Source organism: Phaenicophaeus curvirostris, chromosome 9 (assembly GCF_032191515.1).
Source record: "Phaenicophaeus curvirostris isolate KB17595 chromosome 9, BPBGC_Pcur_1.0, whole genome shotgun sequence".
Taxonomy (NCBI): Eukaryota; Metazoa; Chordata; class Aves; order Cuculiformes; family Cuculidae; genus Phaenicophaeus; species Phaenicophaeus curvirostris.
Genome location: NC_091400.1, coordinates 29,751,049 through 29,775,349, shown reverse-complemented (window position 1 = coordinate 29,775,349; position 24,301 = coordinate 29,751,049). Strand labels below are relative to the sequence as shown.

The window sequence follows — 24,301 nt, the reverse complement described above, 5'->3', positions numbered from 1 at the left end:
CTGAATCTTTGAAATATACTTGTAGAAGGACAACAGTAATTACAAATTCTTAACTGTTTGTAAGAACAGAAGCTACACAAGTCTCGGATTGTTTACAAATTTAATGACCTCAAAATCTGCACTTTCCAGTACAATGAACTTAAGCGTTTGTTTTTTTTTTAAAAAAAAATATCAAAATTTCAGCGTAATAGTTCTGCTAATACAGCTATAGATTTTTAAAAGAATATTTACAGAACATTAATTCAAAATAAGACATGAAAATTTAAGCAGAAAATAGCTTACAATTAAACCAGCAGTAAAGTAATATGGCTTCCTGACTGCTGTACTGATCAACAGAAAAAGAGGGATAAACGCTGCTACAAAACGATTCACTTTTATGTTTGCAGTTTCGCATGAGCACCCTGTAGTTTAAGAACCACTACACAGACAAAGCTATTAGAACAGATATCTATGCTGCATCTGTAAACAGTTAAGAAATATATTTTGATAATATTATAATTCAGTGATTACTTTACAAAGTCTGAGTGTAAAATTTGAGTGCAAATCAAGTCACATTTACTGAATTGATCCTAAAACTGCTTCCGTGACTACTGGGACTATTTTCTTGTTCTTGCACTTGTTCTTGTGCTTGATCTTGTCCGAGTAGCTCTTACATCGTCTTCACGAAATTCTTCTTTAGTCTTGTTTCTTCTTCCTTTTGGTAACGATCTATTTTCATCATTCTCTATTTGTACACAAAAAAAATTAACTGTAAATTTATATTACAAATATAACATCTTATACAAAAATCAGTCTTTGGTTATATTGTTTTTAAAGAAAATGTCCCTAAGGACTACATTCCAAAGATTACATCTATGAATTCAACAAATCAGTTTCAATCCTCATATTTCTGCACATCCAATATCCTTTAAGATAGCTCCCTGAGGATTTACAGCTACTTCCAAAAGTAGGTTAACATTAATGAGAGCATCAAAACCAATTAGCTACCATTTTAGGTAAAATTCCTTCTACTGATACATAAAATTAAAACATATCCAGTACTGAAGAAAAATCCTTCAAAAATTAATAAATAGTAACTGTTTTATGGTCCAGATAAAGCTGGAAAGTCAGGCTTTTAACCATAAAGAAAAGACTAGACACCTGTGTGAGTATCTAGATAGCACAGAAAATTTAAGCTGCTGCAAGAGACAAGCATCAACCCAAGCACTAGACATGGAAGCAGTCACTAAGATTCATGTGGGGAAAGATGACCTCCCTGGAAAAGAAAACTATCCCATCAGATAGTAAAGCATCACAAGAGATCAATCATTCAGCAAGTAAATACATCAGCATCCCGAAGCAGAAACTAGCAAGTGTGTAAAGGGAAACAAAAGAAAACTCCATAAACCAAGACAGAAAAATGGCAAGTGATGTACACATTACATAAGGATAAGCATGTACAGTAGAGAAAGGAAAAAGCCAAAGAGAAATGAAACAAAGGGCGTGGTCAAATCATGATTAGGTTTTTTAGCACAATTCGGAGGAAATTCCTCAACATATAGCTGTAGAGATTCATTGTTATTTCCATTTCCAATCTTTGATTTGATAATATTTTCTGCATCGTGGTCATCTTCCAAATTACACCACATCAAGATAAAAATCCCAGGGAATATTTTAGGTGTCTGAAGCCAACGTACTACTGGCTTGTGGAAAGAAAAACTAATAAAGGAGAAAATGGAAAGTGTATAGAACCTTTGCTGTCTTTTGAAGCTCAAATACAGCTTCAAGCTGTATCAGCTTCAAAAATCAGTTGATGACTAGTGAAGGTCATCCAAACCCTACAGATATAAAATGAGATCGTATTGAGGAGAAAACATGATGAAAAATGGGTGCTGCAAATGTGATTAATGTTGTGCGTAACTACCACTATCTTCTGCATGTAATTTAGTTGCTGTATTTGCTCTAAACTACAATTTATTGTTATGCTTTGAGAGAGAATGTATTAAGAGCAAACAGACATTTGAGAACGTCAACAGAGGAAGAATACATGTCATATCCCATAAAATCAATCCCTTCTACTTAAGAAAAACATCTTGTTTATACAAGACAACACAGACCCTACTTACTTAAGTCTTCTTGCTATATTGTAGACCTACTCTTTATCTCTATTAGATCATGGCAGCCCACAATAATATCAGAATTTTGTACACGTTACTGTTGTATCTATAAATAACTTAGTTACACTTTAGAAATTAGAAAGCAAATTCTTGTCTCACCTGATTTTAATTTTTTGGATGCCAAGTTATCTGCTGGCAATGGATTTTTTCTTCTGCGAGAAGTGGAGGTTGCCTGTTTTACAGGGTTAACCTCTTCTCCAGTCTGATTATTTTTGTCAGACCCACTGGATGTCAAACACACATTTTGAGTTTCCAAAGTGTTATTGTTTTCTGGCAAGTCACCATTTTTACACACAGAAGTAGCTGCCTCTGATGTAAATTGTACCTTTTTCCTTCTATTCCTCGATTGCCTCATGTTTTCCTGGGATGAATTATTTTCTAGAGATGTATCTTCGTGTTCTTTGAGAATCTTCTTTTGACCTTTATCTTGGGGCAAGCCAGATCTTTCCCTGAGAAAAGTGGAACTACTTTCTTCAGATTTTGAAGAACGTGTTTTCTTTCTGCCCATTATTGATGGATTTTCTTTTGGAGACATAGCTGCTTCCAAAAGTATACTCTGTTGTTCTTTAGGAGTTTCATTCTTACCATCTTCCAGCAAATCTTGAAGTGAGGAGGAACTAACAGCCAATGAAGTGATTATTTGCCTGGAGTTCCCTTCTGAAATATTATTTTTTTCCTGGGAAATGCTATTTTCCAAAACCAGCTTTTTTGCTTCCACATAATCATTCTTGTGACCTCTTTCTTTTGATAATCCCTCTTTCCCCTGAATAGAACTCGAGGCTTCTAACAACAGGGCAATTTCTTTCCTTCTGCCTTTTCTCAGTCGATTTTCTCTTAGAGATGAATCACAAGTTTCTGATGGAACATTTTGATCTTCTTCAGGAGCTTCTTCGCTACCATTAACTCCTGGCAAAGCACGTTTTCCTCTAAGAGAAATGCAATTAGTTGTGTGTGATGCCAGAGTGGTTTCTTTCCTTCTGCCTTTTCTCAGCTCTTTTACAGATGAATCACAACTTTCTAATGGAACATTTTGATGTTCTTTAGCAGCTTCTTTACTACCATTATCTGCTGACAAAATACATTTTCCTCTAAGAGAGATGTAATCGGTTGTGAGTGATATTAGAGCTGTTTCTTTCCTTCTGCCCCTTCCTAATGGCTTCTCTTTTGCACAGGACACTGTTTCCAAAGGCATTTTTTGTTCATTAGTAGTCTCCTCCTTAATATCAGTTTCAGAGAAGCCATGTTTTCTCTGGAGAGAAGATGAACTTTCTGCCTCTGTTGCTAGATCAATCTTTTTCTTTTTGTCCCTTGCTGATGCATTTGCTTTTTCCTGCAAAGTTTTATTTCCCAAAGCTGGATTTTGATCTTCTCTCACAGTCATCTTTTCATCATCACCTTCTAGCAACCCACGTCTTTTCCTGATTGAAAGGAATCTAGATGTTTGTGATGCTGCACCAACCTCTTGTCTTTTCCCTTGTCTCAGTGGATTGTCTCCTGTTGAGGAGGGAGTAGCTTCCAAAGCTGTATCTTGCTCCATTACAAAAGCTTCATCTTTACTATGATCTGCAATTAAGGTTTGTTTTTCCATAAAGGTAGAACAAGCTATGTGTGGCGTGGAATCAACTTGCTTTCTTCTGCTCCTCCTTAGTTGTGAAGCAGTATTTTCCCAAGTCTCATGTTGACTGTCTTTGTAAGTTGTTCCTTCATCACTCCCAGGTAAACTCCTTTTTCCTCCAGACGCTTTGGAACTGGCTTCTTCAAGTACAAAATTAACTTTTCTACCTCTACCTCTCCTACATACCATTCCATTTTGTAGTGATTGATCCTCTTGAAGGATTTCAGTTCCCTGTTCAACTCTTGCCCGCTTTGGACGGCTTTGAGCAAGACTGTCACTGTCAGCAGTAGGCATTGATGTGCCAGCTGGGATATTCTGGTCCTTTGTGGCTTTGTTTGTATTCTTGACACAAACAGAGCTCCAAGAATTTTTGAGAGAAGATTCATCCATTTCTGTTTCCAACTTCAGTCTGGGAGTAATTAGTTCTACATTGTTTACATCTTCAGCAAATTCATCAGGCTTTTTCTCTAAAGAATCCTTTCTGCCCCTCCTGTTTCTAGTTCTTTTTGTATCTTGTATTGCACTTCTGTTTGTTTCCAAGTTCAGAGCACTAACTGCTATTTTGTTTGTCATTCCAGGAGACTCTGCCTTTAATCTTTGAGATGCCTCTGTTGTATTTTCCTGAGCATTTTCTGTTTTATCTCCCGGAGATACTTCAATCTGATTTTTGATGTATGATTGTGTTTCAGTATCAGTTTCAGCTGAGGTTGCCCTGGTATTCTGAATGTTTTCTATATTTTCAGGTGCCACACCGCAAACATCTGCATTTCCTTCAGTTGCATGCTTTCTAGCACTTCTTAAAGACTTTGCTCTTTTCCCTGTTATCTTTATTTCAAGTTCAGCTCTGTTTTCAGATTCTTCTGCTGTGGCAGTCTCAGTATCTTTGTCAAAAGTCTGTTTACCTCTTCGTGTCACATTTGCTGATGGGTCTCTGCAAAGCTTCTTTGTCCCATAAAGGTCCTCTGAAGAATCTTGTTTAACTTGACCATTTCTAGGTCGTCTTCCTCTTTTAGGTGGAATCAGTGGTTCTGTGGTTTCTACTTTTTTTATTCTTCTAGACCTCCTCCCAGGTGACTGAAACATTTCTTCACTGTCTTCTATACCACCTTCATTAGATTTGTTTACAGCTTTTTCTAAACCTGTTCTCAGTTGAAAATTTTCATTTTGAAAGCTACTAGATACACTTACTGTCTTCATAGTTGAATCATCTTTAGTTTCTAATACATCACTGATGCCATATTCCTGCAAAGTCTGTTTCGTATTTGCAGGGCTTTTTTGTAGCATTGAAGAATTTTTGCCACAAGACTCAAGATTCTCACTTAGACGCTTTAACTCCTGCGGTTCTTTACTTTTACCTCTTCTGGATCTTTGAGTAGCTCCATGTGGTCCCACAAATGAAACAGCTTCAACTTTTTCCTGATCTGGGTGCTTTGAAGCAATTTCTTCTTGTATGTAACGTCTGGTTCTCCTTCCTCTTCCTTCATTTTTAGTTACTGAAGTTGAAGTACTGACATCCCCCATCTCCTCTTGGGTGCTCATTTTTTCCAGACCTTGCAATTCTTTTAAATTCAAATTCTTTTCACACAGCTTCGCTGAAACAGGATGTACTGTTTTCCGTGGTCTGCCCCTGGCTCGTCCCTGGTTAGACTGATCACTAGTTGACTCTTTCTGTTCAGAATCTTCACCTTGTGAAATATTTCCTTTATCTTCTGGCACAGGTTGGTTTTCTTTGGCCCCCAGAGTTTTTATGTAGAAAAGAGCACAAAAAAAATTTATATGTTATTATGCCTGATCAAAGTACCTACAAGTTTTGAGTTTCCTAACAGAGTAATTTTCCCTCAAACAAATCACACAATATTTTAAAATTAAATATAAATAAATCGGTGATTGTTTTGACCAACTCCTAGATCACAGGAAAGTTGTTTAGTTTATTCAGTAGGTAGCATTCACAGGTTTAAGCTATGGTCATGAAAATATATGCAAAAGAAGATAATTTTAAGTGCAGATCATAGCACCAGGTTTTTTACACTGGTATGTCTGGAGATGTCAACATGACCACACCAAACTACTGCACTGTTAGTTCTGCTACAATAGTATTACAGCATGCGGTGCTCATTAGGGATGACTGCACCAATTCAATGAGCTATACACGCTTCACACTATATTTTTTAAAATTCTTTAACTAAGGTTAAAACTTCAAAAAAGCACATATTACCGTGTATATTCATTATTCCTTTAGTTAAAGCAGAAGTATTTGTACTTACCGTATTTATGATTGGAATTAGTACAGGGAGGTATGGTATCTTCTCGCTTAGAATCCACAACATTCATTGACCTGACCTAAAGGAATAAACAATAATCAATATGGTAGGACAAGAAATAATGGAAGCAAGCAATAGAAAATTAATGTATAGTAATAGTTGAAAAAAGTCTTGTCAAATACTTTTGTCTAAAAATAATGTCAGTTTAGTTTTGTAGCTGCATCCATATATTTGATATTAGCACACAAATACATAAAAATTAATACTCGTTATCTGAGTTAGTGTAGAAGTTTTTAAAGATAACAAACACTGCATAAAGAATTAATTAAATGGGCTGAAAGGTGTCTAAAAGAGTGCTCAAAAAGAATTTGAGGCATTGAAGTGAATCATTTGAGTGTTTTATAGTGTTGAATCATAGCTCTACACTGAAGAGCACGAAGCCCAGTGACACTTGACATTTTACCTATGGATTTGGGAACAAATAGAAAATTCAACACTAATGAAATTCACAAATAAAAAAAAGTGATGAAGTTGTGAATTATAAAGTCAGAATGGTAACCCAGAGCAGCCTCAGTAACTATTTAGACAGGCTTCTTGAAAGAAAATACATGTTAAAACAGGCAAATGAACAGTGATAAAGCTGTCTGTCTAAAATAGGCATCCAGTCAGGAAGCAAGGAGTAAAAGACTTGGGGGCATAGAGAGAAATCAGCTGATGATATGTTAATATGTTTTGCCAAATCCTCAACACTTTCGGACAGGCAAAGAAAGAGATCTTAAAATTTCATCTATGGGGTATGAAGCAGCTGAACAACACAAAGAAACATAAAACCAAACCAAATGCCTTGCTTATGAAAACAAAGGCTGAGAAAAAAACTGATGGTAGATTGCTAGCTATTTAAAGAGTGCTTTAAACATAACAGGAACAAATGACCAGAGGAAGAGAGTGTTCCAATTCAGACCTGTAATAAGCTATGCCTTCTAGCAGGGAGGCATTCACCTGGACAAAGCTACACAAGAAAAAAAGATTGCCATCTTTACAGTTTTCAAATCAACATGAGGTGCTTTCCTTGAAGGTACCTTTTCCTCCAGAGGTTATAGGGATGGCATATTTGAAGTGCTGTAACATAAGATACCAGGAGGCCTAAGAATTCCTTTCAACTACAGGCATCAAAGTCTAAATCAATTCCTTTTGGAAGCTAAAGTATTTTACCTTAATTTCCTCTGGTGCATCAAACATTTCCATGACTCCAACATAGTCCACGTCAAAATCAGAACATTTCTGCCTGGGTTCTGCCATAAGCCTTTGCAGACCCACAAAGTCATCAACTGGTTGATTCTTCTCTCTTGGTGTCATCATTAGTCTGTTAATACCAAATGTATCTTCTATGGGTTCAACTTTTTCCTTTGGCGTCTTGAAAATACGGCTAATCCCAATCATGTCTTCTACTGGTTGATATTTCAGCTTTGGAGTTTTCTTCATTAAACTAATACCTGCCACACCTTTTGCAGCTTCCCTTTTTTGTACTGGAGTCTTCAACAAACTTTCAAAGGCAAGTTTATCTGTAACTGGTTCCAGCTCTTGCTGTGGGGTTCTCATGAGCTGCTTGATGCCTGACAAGACCTCAACTGGTTCTGGCTTCTGCTGTGGGGTTCTCATGAGCTGCTTGATGCCAGATAGGACCTCAGCTGGCTCTGGCTTCTGCTTTGGGGTTCTCATGAGCTGCTTGATGCCAGATAGGACCTCAGCTGGCTCTGGCTTCTGCTTTGGGGTTCTCAGGAGCTGCTTAATGCCCGACAGGACCTCAGCTGGCTCTGGCTTCTGCTTTGGGGTTCTCATAAGCCTCCTGATGCCAGACAGAACCTCAGCTGGCTCTAGTTTCTGCTTTGGGGTTCTCAGGAGCCGCTTGATGCCTGACAGGACCTCAGCTGGCTCTGGCTTCTGCTTTGGGGTTCTCATAAGCCTCTTGATGCCAGACAGGACCTCAGCTGGCTCTGGCTTGTGCTGTGGGGTTCTCATGAGCTGCTTGATGCCTGACAGGACCTCAGCTGGCTCTGGCTTCTGTTGTGGTGTCTTCAGAAGATGCTTGATGCCTGACAAGTCCTCGACTGCTTCTGACCTTTGCTTTGGGGTCCTTAAAAGCTGCTTGATGCCTGACATGACCTCAAATGGTTCCAACTTCTGCTTTGGAGTCCTCCTTTTACTTACTGATTTCACCAGAGATTCTTGTTTTTCTGGAATTACTAACGGACTATCCCTGCTAATATTTTCTTCCAGTGTATCTTTGCTTTTTTCGGGAGTTTTTGTGGATATTGCATCAAACATAGACTTTAGAGACTCCTTGTCTCTCAGAATGTAACAAATATTTGGACTATTTTGTTTCCGTTCTGAAGCTTCTGAACTACTTAACGGTGACACCATCATCTCTCCTGAAATAAGTAGCAGATTTATGTAATTTTGAAAAAGAATTATGCAGGAAATCCAAGCATTCTAATTGTTGTATAACCAAGTAAAATGGATTCAAACAGCCTGAGCCTTGTACAAACCAAAATCCAAAAATGTGCTTCAACAACTGATCTGAAAATTAGCTTCTACAAGGCACAGCATACATTAAATAAAACCGACTACAAACATCTTTATTATTTCTTATCTTTTATCTGATAAAAGAATTAATGGTTTCTGTTATCCCTAGAACTTCTAAAGGTGCAAGCTTACTATTGCAATTTCCTTTGTGTTTTGAAGCAGTACCAGACATAATTCAGAAATTTTCACATTAAAGAACAAACATTTGACCTTTCCAACACCATGGAAGAAAAAAAGTGAGAAGAGATGTTTGTGTATTTTATGTAATCTCAAGTTGGAAGGGACGCATAAGGATTATTAATTCAAGTCCCAACTCCCTGCTCCTCACAGGACTACCTAAAACTATACCATACAACTAACAGTATTGTCCAGACAATTCTTGAACTCTGAGAAGCTTGATGTCACAACCAGTTCCCATGGAAGCTTCTTCCGGTGACCAACCAGCCTCTCAGCAAAGAACCTTTTTCCCATGTCTAACCTCAGCTTCCTGACAGCTTCATCCCATTTCCTCATGTCCTATCACTGGTCAGAGAGAGATTAGCACCACATCCTCTGCTGCCCTCCTTGAGGAGGTGGCAGACTAATGAGGACACCCCTGAGGTTTCTCTTCTCCAAGCTGAATATGCTCCAAGTGACCTCATCTTCTTCACGGATATATATGATAAAATAAAAATAAATGTATATATCCTTTTTCTGGGTTGTCAGATGCTTCATCTCAAACAGATTGAGCCTGCCTAGGCCAAAACTACTCACTGTCTGAAGTGGCAGACACACCACTACCCGTAAATATATCTAAACATCTCTTTTCTTTACAAATAATGAACATACCAGGCTCTTCGGGAGTATGCAATTCAGAAATATCATCTGCAGTACATGTTGGCGTAAAATCAGTCTTCTGAACAGCAGCCAAAGGAAATGTTTTTCCAGTCTGGATTTCTGGTGTTTGAAACATTTCAGTCATTCCTATAAATTGTGTTCAGAGAAAATAACATTAACAAAAGAAAAATGCAATTAGCAGACTGAGCAATAGACTTTAAAAGCTTACCTGTGAAGCTTTCATCCATGTTCATGTCCAGCTTCAAGAGAGGATTTTTCACCACTTTAGGGACCTGTCCAAATGTTCTGACTGTGGTGGAATAAGCTCTACCCACAACTATTGTAGCAGGTGACTCTGCGTGACCTGTACTAAAATGACCTTTTATTTTTCTTTCTGGAGTCTGCAGATGGGAAACAAGGGAGTTAAAAAAAAAAGTTAGTAAGCAGAGATTCCTTTTATATAAAAATCTACATTTCTTAGAAGCTGTGACATAAACATTAACACCCATTTAGCATCATATGCTTCCAGCTTCTGTAGCAAAATACTGACAAACTTGTTTGTGGTTATGCAGGAAAAAAAAGTAAACGTGAAAAAAAAAAGAAAAGAATACCTTTGGTGATTGGGTTATCTTCTTTAGGGAGCTCCCTTTTCGGACACTTTTTTTAACAGTCTTTGACTGGGGTCTTGCAACACCTGATTTGACCACTTCTGCCCAAGATTTTGCAACTAGAAAGTAAAAGAGAAGTAAGCCCTTTAATTCTCAGCTATACAAATGAAAGTTCATCATTATTTCTTTATGATTCCAATGGATTTGCTGCAGTCAGGCACAACAGAGTGGTGGGGTTTTATCATCTGACAACGCCTATACTAAAGTGCTCTGTGAAATGCTTTCAATTGAAGGACCCAATTTCAGCTGAAGTTTAACAACTGTCCAAATACCCAGTATGGCTTTCCACAGCTAAGCAAGTTTTAAACAATGTCAAATAAATGTTAGATCCCAGAACTGAATGCTGACCCAATTCCGTCCTTGCTGGTTTTGTAAGGAAATAATTCTTCCCCAGCAGAAACCTGCCATGAGCCTTCCAGTCTTGTTCATTATTATACTTCAATTTTCCCCTGGTGGGACATGAGATATAACATCAGAGAAATGGCTTCTAAGTGAAACATACACAGCATTTCTTTCACCACCTTCCTAAGGAATTTCATAGTCAGAAAATTATTTATTTATACTGCTTACAGCATTAAAGTCTACACAGACTTTCCATAATTCTTCTAGTATCTCCTTCTACTTATGACATACTTTGAAAATTCCCAAAGCAAGGTTATCTTTATCACAGCATCATTCTGTACACAGCAGAGGAATCAGTTACAGCTGTGTAATAAAAAAGAAGCTGTAAGGTGGTAGGACATCTGCCTGGTTTACTTCAGAAATAGGCTATAAGACAGGAATCAAAAAAAACCCAACTTTTTTTTTTTTAAGTAGAGATAAAAAGGGGAATGCTGTTCCTGAAGAAAAGCATAATAGTATTCTCTTGCCAGAATTGCTGTGCAAGTTGGGAAACTCTGTAAATAAAAATAACTTAGGAAAGTTGTAATTGCTATGGTGTTCAAAATGCACAGAAAAATGCTAAACGTGCAGGAAATTATCAAAAATGGCACTGGGAAAACAGTTTTGTTTTGGATACAAAGCAGATATCCAAAATTTTTTTTAAGAACTATGGTGTTCTTTTCCCACTACAGAAGAAACAGATGTACCGATATTAAAAACCACTCACACATTACAGAGAGGTGGTGAAAAATGGCTATGCCATTAATATTTGTGAAGCCCTCTAGTGCTATTAAAATGAATAGAGCAACCAAAGGCACTGAAATAAAATTCTCCCTTATTTCACTAAAAGACTAATACCACTTACAGCTGAATTAACGAGGAAGTACTATGAAGGCCTATGATTTAATCTCATTATGTAGTAATAAAGATGAGGTCATCATTGTGACATTGTATGTAGTATGCTGTTCAAAATTTAAACTTTGACAACAAAAATGGAGATTGTAGAGTAATAAATGTCCTGGGTGAATGGTTGGTAGGAAGCTTTAAATTCAGCTTTGAAAGAGAGGTAAATTCATCTACATTTATGAAAACAGAAAACAAAAGACACTTTATCTCTAAGTTGCTTCAAAGAAAAATTTCATGAACCAAGCTTCCCTTATCATAGTTTCCAGTGCTGCCAAAACTATTTCAAACCAGTGTTCAACATTAAAATTCAAATATCCAACTTCAAAATAAACTAATTAACACCCAGCTATCACCCTGTTTTTTAATCACATCTGTTATATACCACTCTCAACAGCCAAGTGCAGTCTGAGGTTGTGACAGAGGTTGTGAACTGTGTATAAAAATCAAAACTGATGCAATCAATACAATTTAATTCAGCACTACTTCAAGGATTTCTGTTTCAAAGAGAACCTTAATTCTACTATTTTCCTACTTCTGAACATTAAGAATTGTGTTCTAAACACTGCTTCAGTAATATACATGCTTTAGTAATTTGCTTCATAAATATGAGAGAATATGACACTTCACAAATCCCCATTGTTTCCAACAAGTGCAATAACCATCAGAAGATATGTCAGTCATTTAGTGGCCCCAGCATAACGAAAGGCTTACTTCAGTTTTGTTCCTGTATTTTAGAACACTAATATTAAAAATTAACTGCTGAAACAAACCTAGTAAATTGGCACTGGAGGCACCACTTCTTCTTTTTGCATTGATAACTGTTACAGCCCCGCTTCTCCTCTTCTTTGTGGAAGTGACCTTCAAAGCAGGTTGTGCGCTTCTTGTTAATTTGTCAGGTGTAGCCTTTAAAAAAATTTTATCATCTTGGTTACTGTGAGAAGATTGAGGTGTTTTCACTCGGGTCTCATTTTTCTCCCTCGTGTTTATGTCTTCTGCAACAGCATCCTCTTCTGCAATTGGTAATGGCATCGTGACGCAAGAAATAGAGAAACGCCCTTTTGTGTAAGGTGCTGGAGAGCCTAAAGTAAACCTAGGTATTGCCTTCCCAGAGACAGGGGAGGCAGTTGGGGACTTCTGGATTGGCAGATTTTTTGGTGACACTTTTTCTTTCTGCAAATGTTCAGAAACTTCCTGGTAGGAAAAAAAAGCAACAAGCAAAACAACACAAAGATAAAACGTTTCTGCACTTGGCTGAACTACGAATGCTCATCAACATCTTTGACAAGTAAATACAATAGCATAAAATATCATCAGATCATTTAACAAGCCTTAAATGCTAGAAAACAAACCTTTAACAAGTTCTAAATTCAAAACTCTCAAAAGACAGATGCAAATTCAACTGAATAAATCAACTCAATATTCCACTTTGTTCAAAAGTTTTGTTCACATCAAGTACACTACACATATCTTAACTGGTTTAACTCAATACCAAATATTTTCAAACTTCTAGCCAAACCAAGTGGCAGTAGTTTGCAGTCTGCCAACAAACCACTGCTTTGTTTTCTGTTATTTCTGGTAAACTGTAGCTTGTAGACACTGCTGCTAGACACAAACATACAGAACTATGTATGAGACTTCCACATGTGCATGAGAATGAGCAATAGCATGCAAAGTGAATGAAAAAAACACTCCCTATATAGAGATGGGTAGATATAAAGGGTAAGCTGAGCCCTTTTCCTACAACGGAGAAATTTAAAAAATGCATTTTTATTTGCAAATAAAATTTCCACTTCGCAACATATGTCTAACAAGGTTTACTACTAATTTTTAATTAATTTTCAGAAGTCATTTAATTTATAAATTCTGTTCACATTGTCTTAGCAACTTGATTAATTGTAACGTTTACCTGGACTGCAAAGGGCTTCGATCCCTGAGCCTTTTTCAGAACTGCACGAGGAGAGTTTCCACACGGTAAGCTCAGTCTTGCAGGAATTGCACCTTTTTTAAGTGGTGAGTTGGGAGGCAAACTTTTATCAAAAAGTTCTGGACTTAGATGACCACCAAAAGACACTCTCTTTCTTTTTCCTGAAGGCTGAACTAACGAGTCACCACTTTTCCTCTTCTGAGATACCCTTTTTGAGTTGCCTAAGAATAGCAATTGAAAATATTTCTATATAACTAAGAATCCAAGCCAAGTCTTTAACCAACATAAAAAGCACAAATAAGCACTGTTTCCAAAACTGGAAACATATCAGAAGGAAACTTACCTTAAGGAGAAATGGCCTCAATTGTGGAGTAAAGTTTTATACATATTATTGTGTGGTTTTATGGCCAACTATAACTACATGATAAAATATTTTTAGAAGTAATATGTCAGCGGTGAGTTCTAGATTTTATGCAAGTGAAAAATTCTCATGAGAATGCTAGAAGAACTTATCAAATACAAAAACAAAGCAGGGAATTAAAACATATTTACCTGATTCTTCCCCAGCCAACAGGCCAGAAATATTAATTTCTGAGACAGCCTCATTATGTTGCAGTACAGTAGCACTTCCAGAAGGTCTTCTCTTTGATGACAATCTACGAGACCTTGTAACACTAGCATCTTCCAAATCTAGTTTCTGGTGATTCCCCCTTGCAGTCAGCTCTTCTTTAGTTCCACTGTCTTTTCTGTCTGTAGTCTTATCGTGATGTTCTTGAACAACATTCGAGTCCAATGTTTTTTCAGGTAGCAGTCCAGACGTCCTTGGCCTACCCCTTTTTCTTCCAGAGCCTGATATCTGACTATCAGGAGATGCCAGTTCTGATGTTAACTCTTCTGAATTCGGAGTCTCTGAATGGACAGAGTTTGATAATGCTTTGCTTTGCCTGTTATTTCTTCGGGTACTGTTGTAATTATACAAAGAGGCAGGAGTTTCAGAATGTCCATCTTTTGTGTTAATAAAGTTTTCCTGATCACAAATTTCTTTGGTCACGTCTTCTTTTACATGTTTTCCTGGTGTATGTTGTTTACTATTTCGTCTTTGTTTTAAGCATTTATTTTCTGCCAAAGGCAGTTGTTTGAGGCTATCATTTCTGCACACTGAATGTTCCCTTTGAGTTTCAGCTGAAATTTCTGGAAAAGACTTACGTTTCCATGATGCACGTCGTCGAATTATTGGAGTATCAGTATTTACAAGATTCATTCCACCAGTTTCTCTGGCAGGCGATATGAAATGAGACCGAGGACTCTTCCTTCTGAGCGCTGGTGTAGACAGAACATATTTACCTACTTCAGAAACAGTTGTATCAGCTGTTTGTGCTGGTTTATCCAATACTACTGCAGAGCTAAATATTTTCAATCTATCTGCATAGTCCAAGGATTCTATAGGACGCTGCTCCAGTGAAAATGGTACACTTCCATCATTCTTCTTACTGGGTCTGGCTGCAACTTCAGTACCTTTAGATTTGTCTGCTGTACTTAGTTCATTATGATCTTGCAAGTTACTTTTCCCAGTATCACTTGATATCTCCTTTGAAACAGATGTTCGAGGACCTCTGGTACAACTCTTCCTGGTAGCACTTCCTACAGGTGAGATATGGTTAATTTCTTTACTGATTACTTCTTGTGTTATTTTACATTCTTCAATATTTTCACTTCCACTCATTTCTTTTTCTTTAGTCAGGCTTCCCAGATGATAAGGTTCTAGCAGAACAGTCTTATAATCCTCTTCAGCAGCTTGTTGTGCTGCATTTCCCTCATTCGGATGTTTTTTCGCTTTAATCTCATATTTCAGTTCTTCATAGAGTTTACTAAAGGGAGACATTTCATTTTGCTTTTTAAAAGATTGATGTATTCTGTTTGAAGACTTGGGTGTTTGAGGTTTGATGGGTAAAGCTTCAGAAATATTTTCCTCTCTACTTTGTTTATTTTCATTGGCATTTTTTTCTTCACATCCAGCATTATCTACAAAGTAGATAAAACAAAGTAAAAAGTAATAAAAATGTAGTTACTTAAAAAATGCAAATATGAATTGCATAAACACAGATAAAAATTCCTGCCTCTTCCTCCCCCAAGATAGTCAACCAGGGTCCAGCATATGGTACTGTAAATAAAGCTCTACTAACAATTCCTCTCATAACAGAAACATTAATATTGAAATGTTTAACAGAGATTTTAAATCGCAATCTAGCACTTGTCTCATACTTAGGTAAGGCACTTCGTATTTTATGCTTTTATTTTTCTTCAGAATCAATGGCTCCCGTGACTCTTTCATGGCTGTCCTAAGACAAATCTACAAGCACAAATTAAACACCTATTTAGATCAGCTTACCACAATTCAATTCAGTTTTTGTCCTGCGTTTACGCAGGCGCTACATTGCTAAAAGTGTGGCAATGCTTCTTTAAAGCCAGACAATAAATCAGAGCTTCCACTTCCCAGATGAAAGGTGAGTGACTGCATGTGTGCCGTTATTCCATTTCAATCTATAAACTGCACCCAGGGAAGCTTGAGGTAGCATGCTTAATTGCTTTTTCCATGAACAAAGGATATATGCAAGCTAATAGAGTTCACCTAATAAGATGCACCTTTTTAAGCCACAAGAAACTGAAACCTCACATACATCTATACATGTACAGGGTCTGTCTCTCAACACTGCTTAGACCAGCATGAATGCCTGCCAAAACAAATGCTGATACATGTTGATTTAATCGCAATGGGAAATAATTCATGCAACGATAAAGGTAGAGATAAACACACATGGAAAAGCCTGTCAGTCACCTTCTGGGAAAGGAGAAAAAACTTCAATCTTTCCATGAAAGTAGCATTACTTAAGACAAGAAGGACGGAAAGGTGAAGTCCTGGTATTCAGCCAACCCTGGTCCACAACTACTCAAGACGAGCTCTAGAAGATTTTTACCAGGTCTACATAGGACAGCTATTGTAAAATACTATGTCAATCAGCAATATTAACCCTCCCTATATGTCTCCAAAATTATACCCGTTTCAATTTTTTATTAGCAAAGAATACACGAGATAATGCAATATTTGCGCAAAAGGGATATAGCGGTATTCTAGGCCAGCAGAGAACTGCAAGCTAAGTTTTAATCAAAGGTGCGTTTACCATGCAATACTCATTTGGTGCTCCTGAAAAGTAAACTGTAACAGGTAATTGTTTCACATATCAGTTTCAATTGACATTTATATCACATTTCCAAAACTCGTGTGCTGTACTCCCTTCTTAGGTATAGTCTTTATATGCCGAATTTTCACAAATGACTTAAAGTAACATAGCCTGGAATTCGCAAAATCCAGGCTAACTGTTAATGCCCATTTGTCAGGAGGCAATTAAACTGGTTTCTCCTAGCAGGAATTAGTTTTGATAAATCACACCATCCATGTGTGATGAGATAGTACACTGACACAGCAAAGCATATTTTGCTCAAGACTGAAAAGTCTTAAAATACATTCCTTCTGCTCTTTTCAACTTTGTGTTTCTTCTTAGACTAAAAGGAAAAACTTAAATGCAGTTGAAGGGGAAGAGGAAAGTAAATTCACCATAAAACGAGTACTAACCTGAAGCATGAAGACTTGTAGATCCTGAAGTTTGTTTGTGCGATAACTCCTCTTCTGCCACCTGCTGAAGATGAAGAATGTGTAAATTTGTACATTACAGCAGAGCAACAAATATTTTGGAGTTTAGCTTTTGACTGCACATTGAAAAATACTAGATTTATAAAATTATAAACACTGTTTACTAAGCAGGCTTAAAAGTATTCAAATGATATCCTAGAATATTTCAAAATTTAAGAATATTGACCAATTCACATTTGAGGCCCTATATAGCCAGGGGCTTAAAGTCTTGTTCTATCATTGAAATTATTGGCTCTAAAAGAAACTGTAGCAGCATAAGAATAGACACAAGCACAGCTGAGTCTCATCATGTTACCACACCTAGTGGAAGTTTTTTTATTTAAATAAGAGAACTATAACACAAAAAAAAGTCTTTCAGTAACCAGAGTATTTGCAAACTAACAGTATCCCCTTTAAGGGACAAAAACTGTTGAGAAGAAAAAATGGAGCTAATAGAAAACAAGTTCTTAAAAGGCAGGTTTAGTTTGATATGTGGAAATTCTAATACACTAGCATACTAGCACATAAAATAAAGAACAACGAACAATTTTTGGAAAAGAAAAATAAAAAGAACATTAAAACTCTAGGGCACACTTTCCTATTACAAGGATAACCAATGCCCATACTCTGCATTTCCTGGATCCCATCCTCTCTCCCAGAAAAGCTACGGGTTAGTGTTTAATAGCTTACCTGTATTAGTAACATCAAAGATTACTAAGTATCTATTACCACACACTGTCAAGCCTAAAATGAATGAATTATTTACTTTAAAAAAGGTATATATCTGTAACAGATTTTTCATATTTTCAAGCAGAAAGGTAATCTATAGCTGTAAAATTATTCTTCATCAGAAAACAGAACAAGGAAGTGGAACATGATATCACTACTAATGCTTGCAATAAAGAAGCCTATGGCAAAAATTACCCGTGGTGCTTCTTCTTTTGGAGTTCTAGAAAACCTCTTTCTTGGAGTTGACTGAAGAGGATATTCAAATCTAGAAGAAATATTTAAAAAGTTAGACAAAAAAAATTTTTGTCAAATAGCTGATGATTAAAATTCCCATTATTAAGACACATGCCCTAGTTGTCCACTCCCAAAAATACATGCACATAAATTTAAAGGCTCTAACTACATCAAAACACTTGTAAATTTTCCCCTAAAAATTACTAACCTTGAAACAAAATCAAAGCGAACTCTCTAGACAATTCTATCTTTATTGGTTTACCTTAACATAATATCAAAGTGATAAAATATATCTTTAAGCAATCCCAGCTTCTGAAGAAAGTCTATCTGATGTTGTAAAGAAATATGAAATAAACTAGATTAACTTCCGTTTCTGAAGATGGTAAGAGGACCTTTTAATTTTTCCCACTTATCTATATCCATCTTCCATATCTTTCACCAGCAGTAAGAGCCTTCATTCACAAAGCTCTCTGCATTGTTTACCTGCAGAACACATTTTAGAACTGAGACATCAACAGTTTGTTACTGGCACTTACCTGAAAGAACGATCAATAATAGTTAACACATCTCCATGCTTCAGAGGTAGAGGTTCCTGAAAACAACTACCATTCAGCTGCGTAGGATTTACTGTACTCAAGTTAGTCAATATTGCCTAAAAATAAAACAAACATTTCAGTAGCCTGATGAGATGCAACAAGGCAATGCATATGTAATCAAAATACATATCGCTTACCTCCTTGTTTTCATTTATTTCAATTTTACAATGTTCTTTCGAGACCTGAGGCAACTGGATGCGAATGTCACATTCTGTTCTCCTGTCGGTGAAAATACAATGCGAGTTTCAAAAAACACAGAAGACCGAAAAATCTGACTGCTATAGGTTTAGGTGATTTCTCAACTTATCAGCTAATAATTGTACAGCAGCGTGATGCTTGCTTAAGTTTGGTAACAGGAAGAAAACGAACTAAGTCTTTCAACTGTGGCAAAAAAAATAACAGCAGCTTACACTTCTACAACATCAGAGAACCCATATCAGAAAAGATACGTAAAATATGCAGATCCCGAAAAATTAAAACTTCACAAGCTGAAAAAGACATTTCTACAACAGATACCTGGTGGTTTGAGATTAACTTGTTTCCCAACTTGCAAGTTCTCAAAGACTCATGGAATATTTTTAGAAAATACCAACACGTGGTCTTAAGCTTCTGATATCGTTTCAGAGACCTAACCATATTAGGTAAATGGACCTTTTGTCTCATCTGGGCAGCTACTTCTACTTTCTTAAAAGTTGCTAGTAAGTGAAAGCTGTTTTTTCTAAGTATATACCACCTCTTTCTGGTTTTGGGGTTTTTTGTTAAGCTAATCTCTGATGTTTTTGACATACTGTAGGTCTTAGGCAGTAAACATATCACCGGTCATGCCACAGGTACGGCTCACAGAAGTACCTGACACCTCTCACTGACGCAGCTAGCAGAAATTATGTTTGCACAATTAAGTATCACCTGTCCAGACAGCCCTGCTGAAGCCAAAGAAGAGTACTACTGACACTGGAGTGCTTCCCATAGATTCGCTATAGAATCTGGTTCCAAACTGAGTTACTACAGTTATTTAAGATAGCTATCAGTCAGTAAACTGCTGAACAGAACAAGATTAAGAGACATAAAACCATTTTATTTGATGGCTATTTAAATTAAGATCATCTAGTCGAGTCTTCACACACACCATCCAGGTATATTGATTTTATCTTTTAATTTAAAATAGCTGGATCAAGCTCAAAACCCACTATCACTCATCTAAGTCACAGTGAGTTTCAAGACTGGAGAAGAATGTGTAAGTTCTTAGTATTTCTAATATATTGGTCAAGACATTGGTTGATGTATTCCATGACTGAGGTTTCGGAGAATCAAAAAAAAAATTGAGAAAAGCACCAATAATGGATGGTCCTATACAAAGCAACGTACCCTGCTTCTCCCCACTAGTCAATTATCTGGAAACTGCCTCTGAGTAAAAGAACATTATCATTTGCTTGTCAATTGCATATTACTTTTAATTACTTTGGCCAGACACTTATTAAAAAAGGAAAAAGCAGTTCTGGAAAGGCATCAACAAAAAGCAGTAACAAAAATAAAGTTCAACTTTATAGTCTTACAATTTACCTTAGTCCAGAATCTCCTCCCTTGAACACCATTCACAAATAAACATTTATTTTTGCAAGTAAGTATTAAAAGACATAACGCGCAGGAAAAATATCACTAGTACTATTTTGATGCATACAAGTACTCAACTAATTCTCACCTTCCAAACAGACAACAACTTGCAGTGAGTGGAAAAGTAATTCCATCAGTCCCATTCCGTTTAATTACAATAATATTCCCATAGCGCGGCATCTTCAAATGTAAGGAATCTTACCTATAAAAGAACATCAAAATAACTCACACAAATAATTCTTTACCTATTTATGAAAGTAAATAAATGCAATTACTTTTTTTTTTCTGTTCAAGAGACCTTCTCCAATATACAGCAGAAGATTCTCAGTGCAATTTACATGTGCTTGCCAGTGTAAAAAACTGGGAGCTATTTACCATGACCAACCCACTGCAATCCTACACTGTAGCTTGAAGGCACTAAGTATTTGGAGAAACTGATGTTTATAAGGCAAGAGCAGTTATCACACGTTCATGTAAACTTCTCCATGTGAAATAGTGATTTGCTACCCGTAAGAGCTTTGGCAGGGGAAACAGTTTTTCATCCTATAAGCAACTTAAATATTTTCTCCTCAGCAGTCACTCCTGAAAGGAGGTTGTGGAGAGGAGGGAGATGGCCTCTTCTCCCAAGTGACAGGGGACAGGACAAGAGGGAATGGCCTCAAGCTCCTCCAGGGGAGGTTTAGGCTGAACATTAGGAAAAAATTTTTCACAGAAAGGGTCATTGGGCCCTGGAACAGGCTGCCCAGGGAGGGGGTTGAGTCACCTTCCCTGGAGGTGTTTAAGGCACGGGTGGACAAAGCGCTGAGGGGCATGGTTTAGTGTTTGATAGGAATGGGTGGACTTGATGATCCGGTGGGTCTCTTCCAACCTGGTGATTCTATGATCCTCCTCACCAAGTCTAAATATTACACACTCCCTTATGGAAATTCTTAGACTTGATTTTAAAGGAAACAGAGAGCAATTGACTATTATAGTGGTATCCACCTGAAAAAGAACATAACGGTGGCACCAAGGAGCACTCGCAGAAACCACGTAGCACTCGCAGAAACCAAATAGCACTCGCAGGAAGACAGCCGAACAGGAGGCTGAAAGTTCAGCGGCTGCTGGGATCTCCTGAGAGGCTGCCGATAAAACTGAGGGGGTGGCAAGTGCATCTGTGTGTGCACATACCGAGAAAGCAGAAGAACGGCGCTTCAATCGCAAAAAAAAGCCCCAAACACACAGCGTTTGCACAAGTAGTCTTTTCATTTATAAACATGATTGCGCCACGGAGTATAAGCGAGCCTCAAAAAAGCATACACAAAATGCACTATCACACATATTATACACTTGAAAGTAGCAAGCTGAAAGCAAGGGACCCGATGTAGTTTAGTGATGCTTCTGAACTTTTTTTTGATGATTTTCATACGATAACTTTTTGAGATAAACAAAACACACCCTCGGACAAACCTGACAGCACCCTTATGAAAAACTTATGCCTGTACGCTACAGGAAACCGCGGACTTCAGTTTTCCTAACCTTAAGTGCTCTGTTTAGAGATTCCACCAACTCCTACAAAAGAAAGCCGCGAGTTTACCCCCCCCCCACCCCGCCCCGTTACGAGCCTGGCTGTGCTCCCGTTAGCAGGACAGGGGCATCTGCCAGGAAGCAGGCGCCGACCAATGGGAGCTGACACCAAAAACATCGGCGAATCAACTCTCTAAGACTCGTTCGGGAGGTTTAGAAAGCAAGCATCCTTTACCAGCCCTGGGCAACACGAGTAAGTGATCTCCATCGATCATGTGCAGCCAGACAAGAGCTAAGAACAGAATATACGCACTTTCATGCATGTGCGTTCTCCCAGAAATCTTATGCATATTCTATTGCTTTCCAAGGACTAATCATAACTTTGTAATAAACTTCACAACAGTTAAATATCTTACTAATTTGGAGCTTTGAAGCCAGCTCTGCCTGACCTTGCATTTAAGATAGGGAAACACTGCAAACAGAGATGACCACAGAAAACACAACTGCTCAGCACAGATCAGGCTGAATAACAAGACGTTTTCATCTCCAAAAAACGCAGTGTCTGGAAAAGCACTTGTTTGGATGAAAACGTAGAATCATAGTATAGTTAGAGTTGGAAGGGCCCTTACATCCCATCCAGTTTCACCCCATTCTGCGATGGGAAGGGACACCTCCCACTAGATCCCACTAGGGGCTGGAGAACAAGTCTTACGAGGAGCGTCTGAGGAAATTGGGGTTATTTAGCCTGGAAGAGAGGAGGCTGAGGGGAGACCTTATTGCTCTCTACGACTACCTGAAAGGAGGTTGTAGAGAGAAGAGTGCTGGCTTCTTCTCCCAAGTGACAGGATAAGGAGGAATGGCCTCAAGCTCCACCAGGGGAGGTTCAGACTGGATATCAGGAAAAAAAAATTCACAGAAGGAGTCATCGGGCACTGGCAGAAACTGCCCAGGGAAGTGGTTGGGACACCATCCCTAGAAGCATTTAAAAGAGGGGTAGAAACGAGGTGCTCAGGGACATGATTTAGTGGCAGATAGGAATGGTTGGACTCGATGATCCAAGAGGTCTTTTCCAACCCAGTGATTCTATGATTCTTTTCTATGATCAGGCTGCCCAAGACCCCATCCAACATGACCTTGAACCCCCTCCTCCCAGGGATGGGGCAGCCACACGCTATCAGATGGGGAGAGCCTAACTTCCAAAACCCACAATTACTTAGGTGAAACTCAACTCTACTTTAACTCGAACCAAAACACTCCGCTCTTTGTGACAGCAGACGCTGTCTTTACCAGAGCCGCTGGCCCCCACCCCTCGGAGCCCCGCAGCCCCGCCGCCCCCCTCACGCCGCCCCGGCCTCCCCCTACCTGCAGCGCGGGGCCGCCCCTGCCCCTCCTGCCAGCGCGCGCGGAGCCGACTGAGCCTTCCCGCGCGCCGCGGAACGCCGCACCCCCTGCGAACGGATCCCTCCGCCGCGCCGCAACGGACCACAGGCGAAGCGCAGGCAGACCCGGTAACCACCCCCCCATCCCGCCCCCCCCCCCACCTGCTGACAGCCACGGTACCTCCACCCGTCTTCACCCGCTTGACCGGATGCACCGAGCCCGGCCGGTCGGACAAGCGCCTCTCGGCGGCCGGACTATTTTAGGCTTGACTGACGCGGGGTCGGCGGAAGGAGGGAAAAAAAAAAAGCAGCGCCGGTAGAAAAGCGGCAACAGGTTTTCTTTCAAAAAGGCGCGCGCCGGCTCGCGGTTGGCGGAAGGGGCGGTCACGTGGGCGCGCGGCGGCGCCAATGGGGAGCGCGCGGCCGTTTGATTTGAAAGGGGAGCCGTTCGCTCCTCGGGGCGGGAAACCCGCCCGGGTCCTTCCCCCGGGCTGAGGCAGAGCGGGATCACAGGATCGCCGGGTTGGAAAAGACCCACAGGTTCATCGAATCCAGCCATTCCTATCAATCACTAAACCATGTCCCTCAGCACCTCATCCACCCGTCTTTTTTTAAACACCTGAACCTCCCCTGGCGGAGCTTGAGGCCATTCCCTCTTGTCCTGTCCCCTGTCACTTGGGAGAAGAGGCCAGCACCCTCCTCTCTACAACCTCCTTTCAGATAGTTGTAGAGAGCAATGAGGTCTCCCCTCAGCCTCCTCTTCTCCAGGCTAAACACCCCCAGCTCTCTCAGCCGCTCCTCATAAGGCCTGTTCTCCAGCCCTTTCACCAGCTTTGTTGCTCTTCTCTGGACTCTCTCCAGAGCCTCAACATCCTTCTTGTGGTGAGGGGCCCAGAACTGAACACAGGATTCGAGGAGCGGTCTCACCAGTGCCGAGTCCAGAGGGAGAAGAACCTCCCCGGACCTGCTGGTCACGCTGTTTCTGACACAAGCCAAGACGCCATTGGCCTTCTTGGCCACCTGGGCCACTACTGGCTCATGTTCAGTCACTGTCAACCAACACCCCCAGGTCCTTCTCCTCCAGGCAGCTTTCCAGCCACTTTTCCCCTAGTCTGTAGCTGCACCAGGTTGTTGTGCCCTAAGTGCAGGACCTGGAGCTTGGCCTTGTTAAACCTCATCCCGTTGGTCTCAGCCCAGCAGTCCAGCCTGTTCAAAGGTCCCTTTGAAGAGAGTCTCTACCCTCCAGCA

General features: G+C 39.2%; 1 protein-coding gene across 1 annotated transcript; it reads right to left on the bottom strand.

Moving 5' to 3' along the window:
• Positions 1-239: 239 nt before the first annotated feature.
• MKI67 (marker of proliferation Ki-67) lies at positions 240-23,122 on the bottom strand. Its single transcript, XM_069863532.1, has 16 exons — positions 23,037-23,122; positions 20,257-20,370; positions 18,695-18,776; positions 18,498-18,613; positions 17,923-17,992; positions 16,942-17,005; positions 13,863-15,332; positions 13,293-13,531; positions 12,157-12,577; positions 10,043-10,158; positions 9,661-9,832; positions 9,444-9,578; positions 7,245-8,461; positions 6,036-6,111; positions 2,256-5,480; positions 240-724 (listed from the first exon to the last, which is right to left on the bottom strand). Exons 2-16 carry the CDS (start codon positions 20,346-20,348, stop codon positions 597-599), a joined length of 7,623 nt encoding a protein of 2,540 aa, XP_069719633.1. The 5' UTR covers positions 20,349-20,370; positions 23,037-23,122; the 3' UTR covers positions 240-596.
• Positions 23,123-24,301: the final 1,179 nt, after the last annotated feature.

Coding starts and splice junctions, on each gene's coding strand:
- MKI67 (XM_069863532.1), bottom strand. CDS start 20,348: ATGCCGCGCTATGGGAATATTATTGTAATTAAACGGAATGGGACTGAT. Junction 15,333..16,941: donor TACAAGTCTTCATGCTTCAG/GTTAGTACTCGT, acceptor TCTACTTTGTAG/ATAATGCTGGATGTGAAGAA. Junction 5,481..6,035: donor TAATTCCAATCATAAATACG/GTAAGTACAAAT, acceptor AACCTGTGCCAG/AAGATAAAGGAAATATTTCA.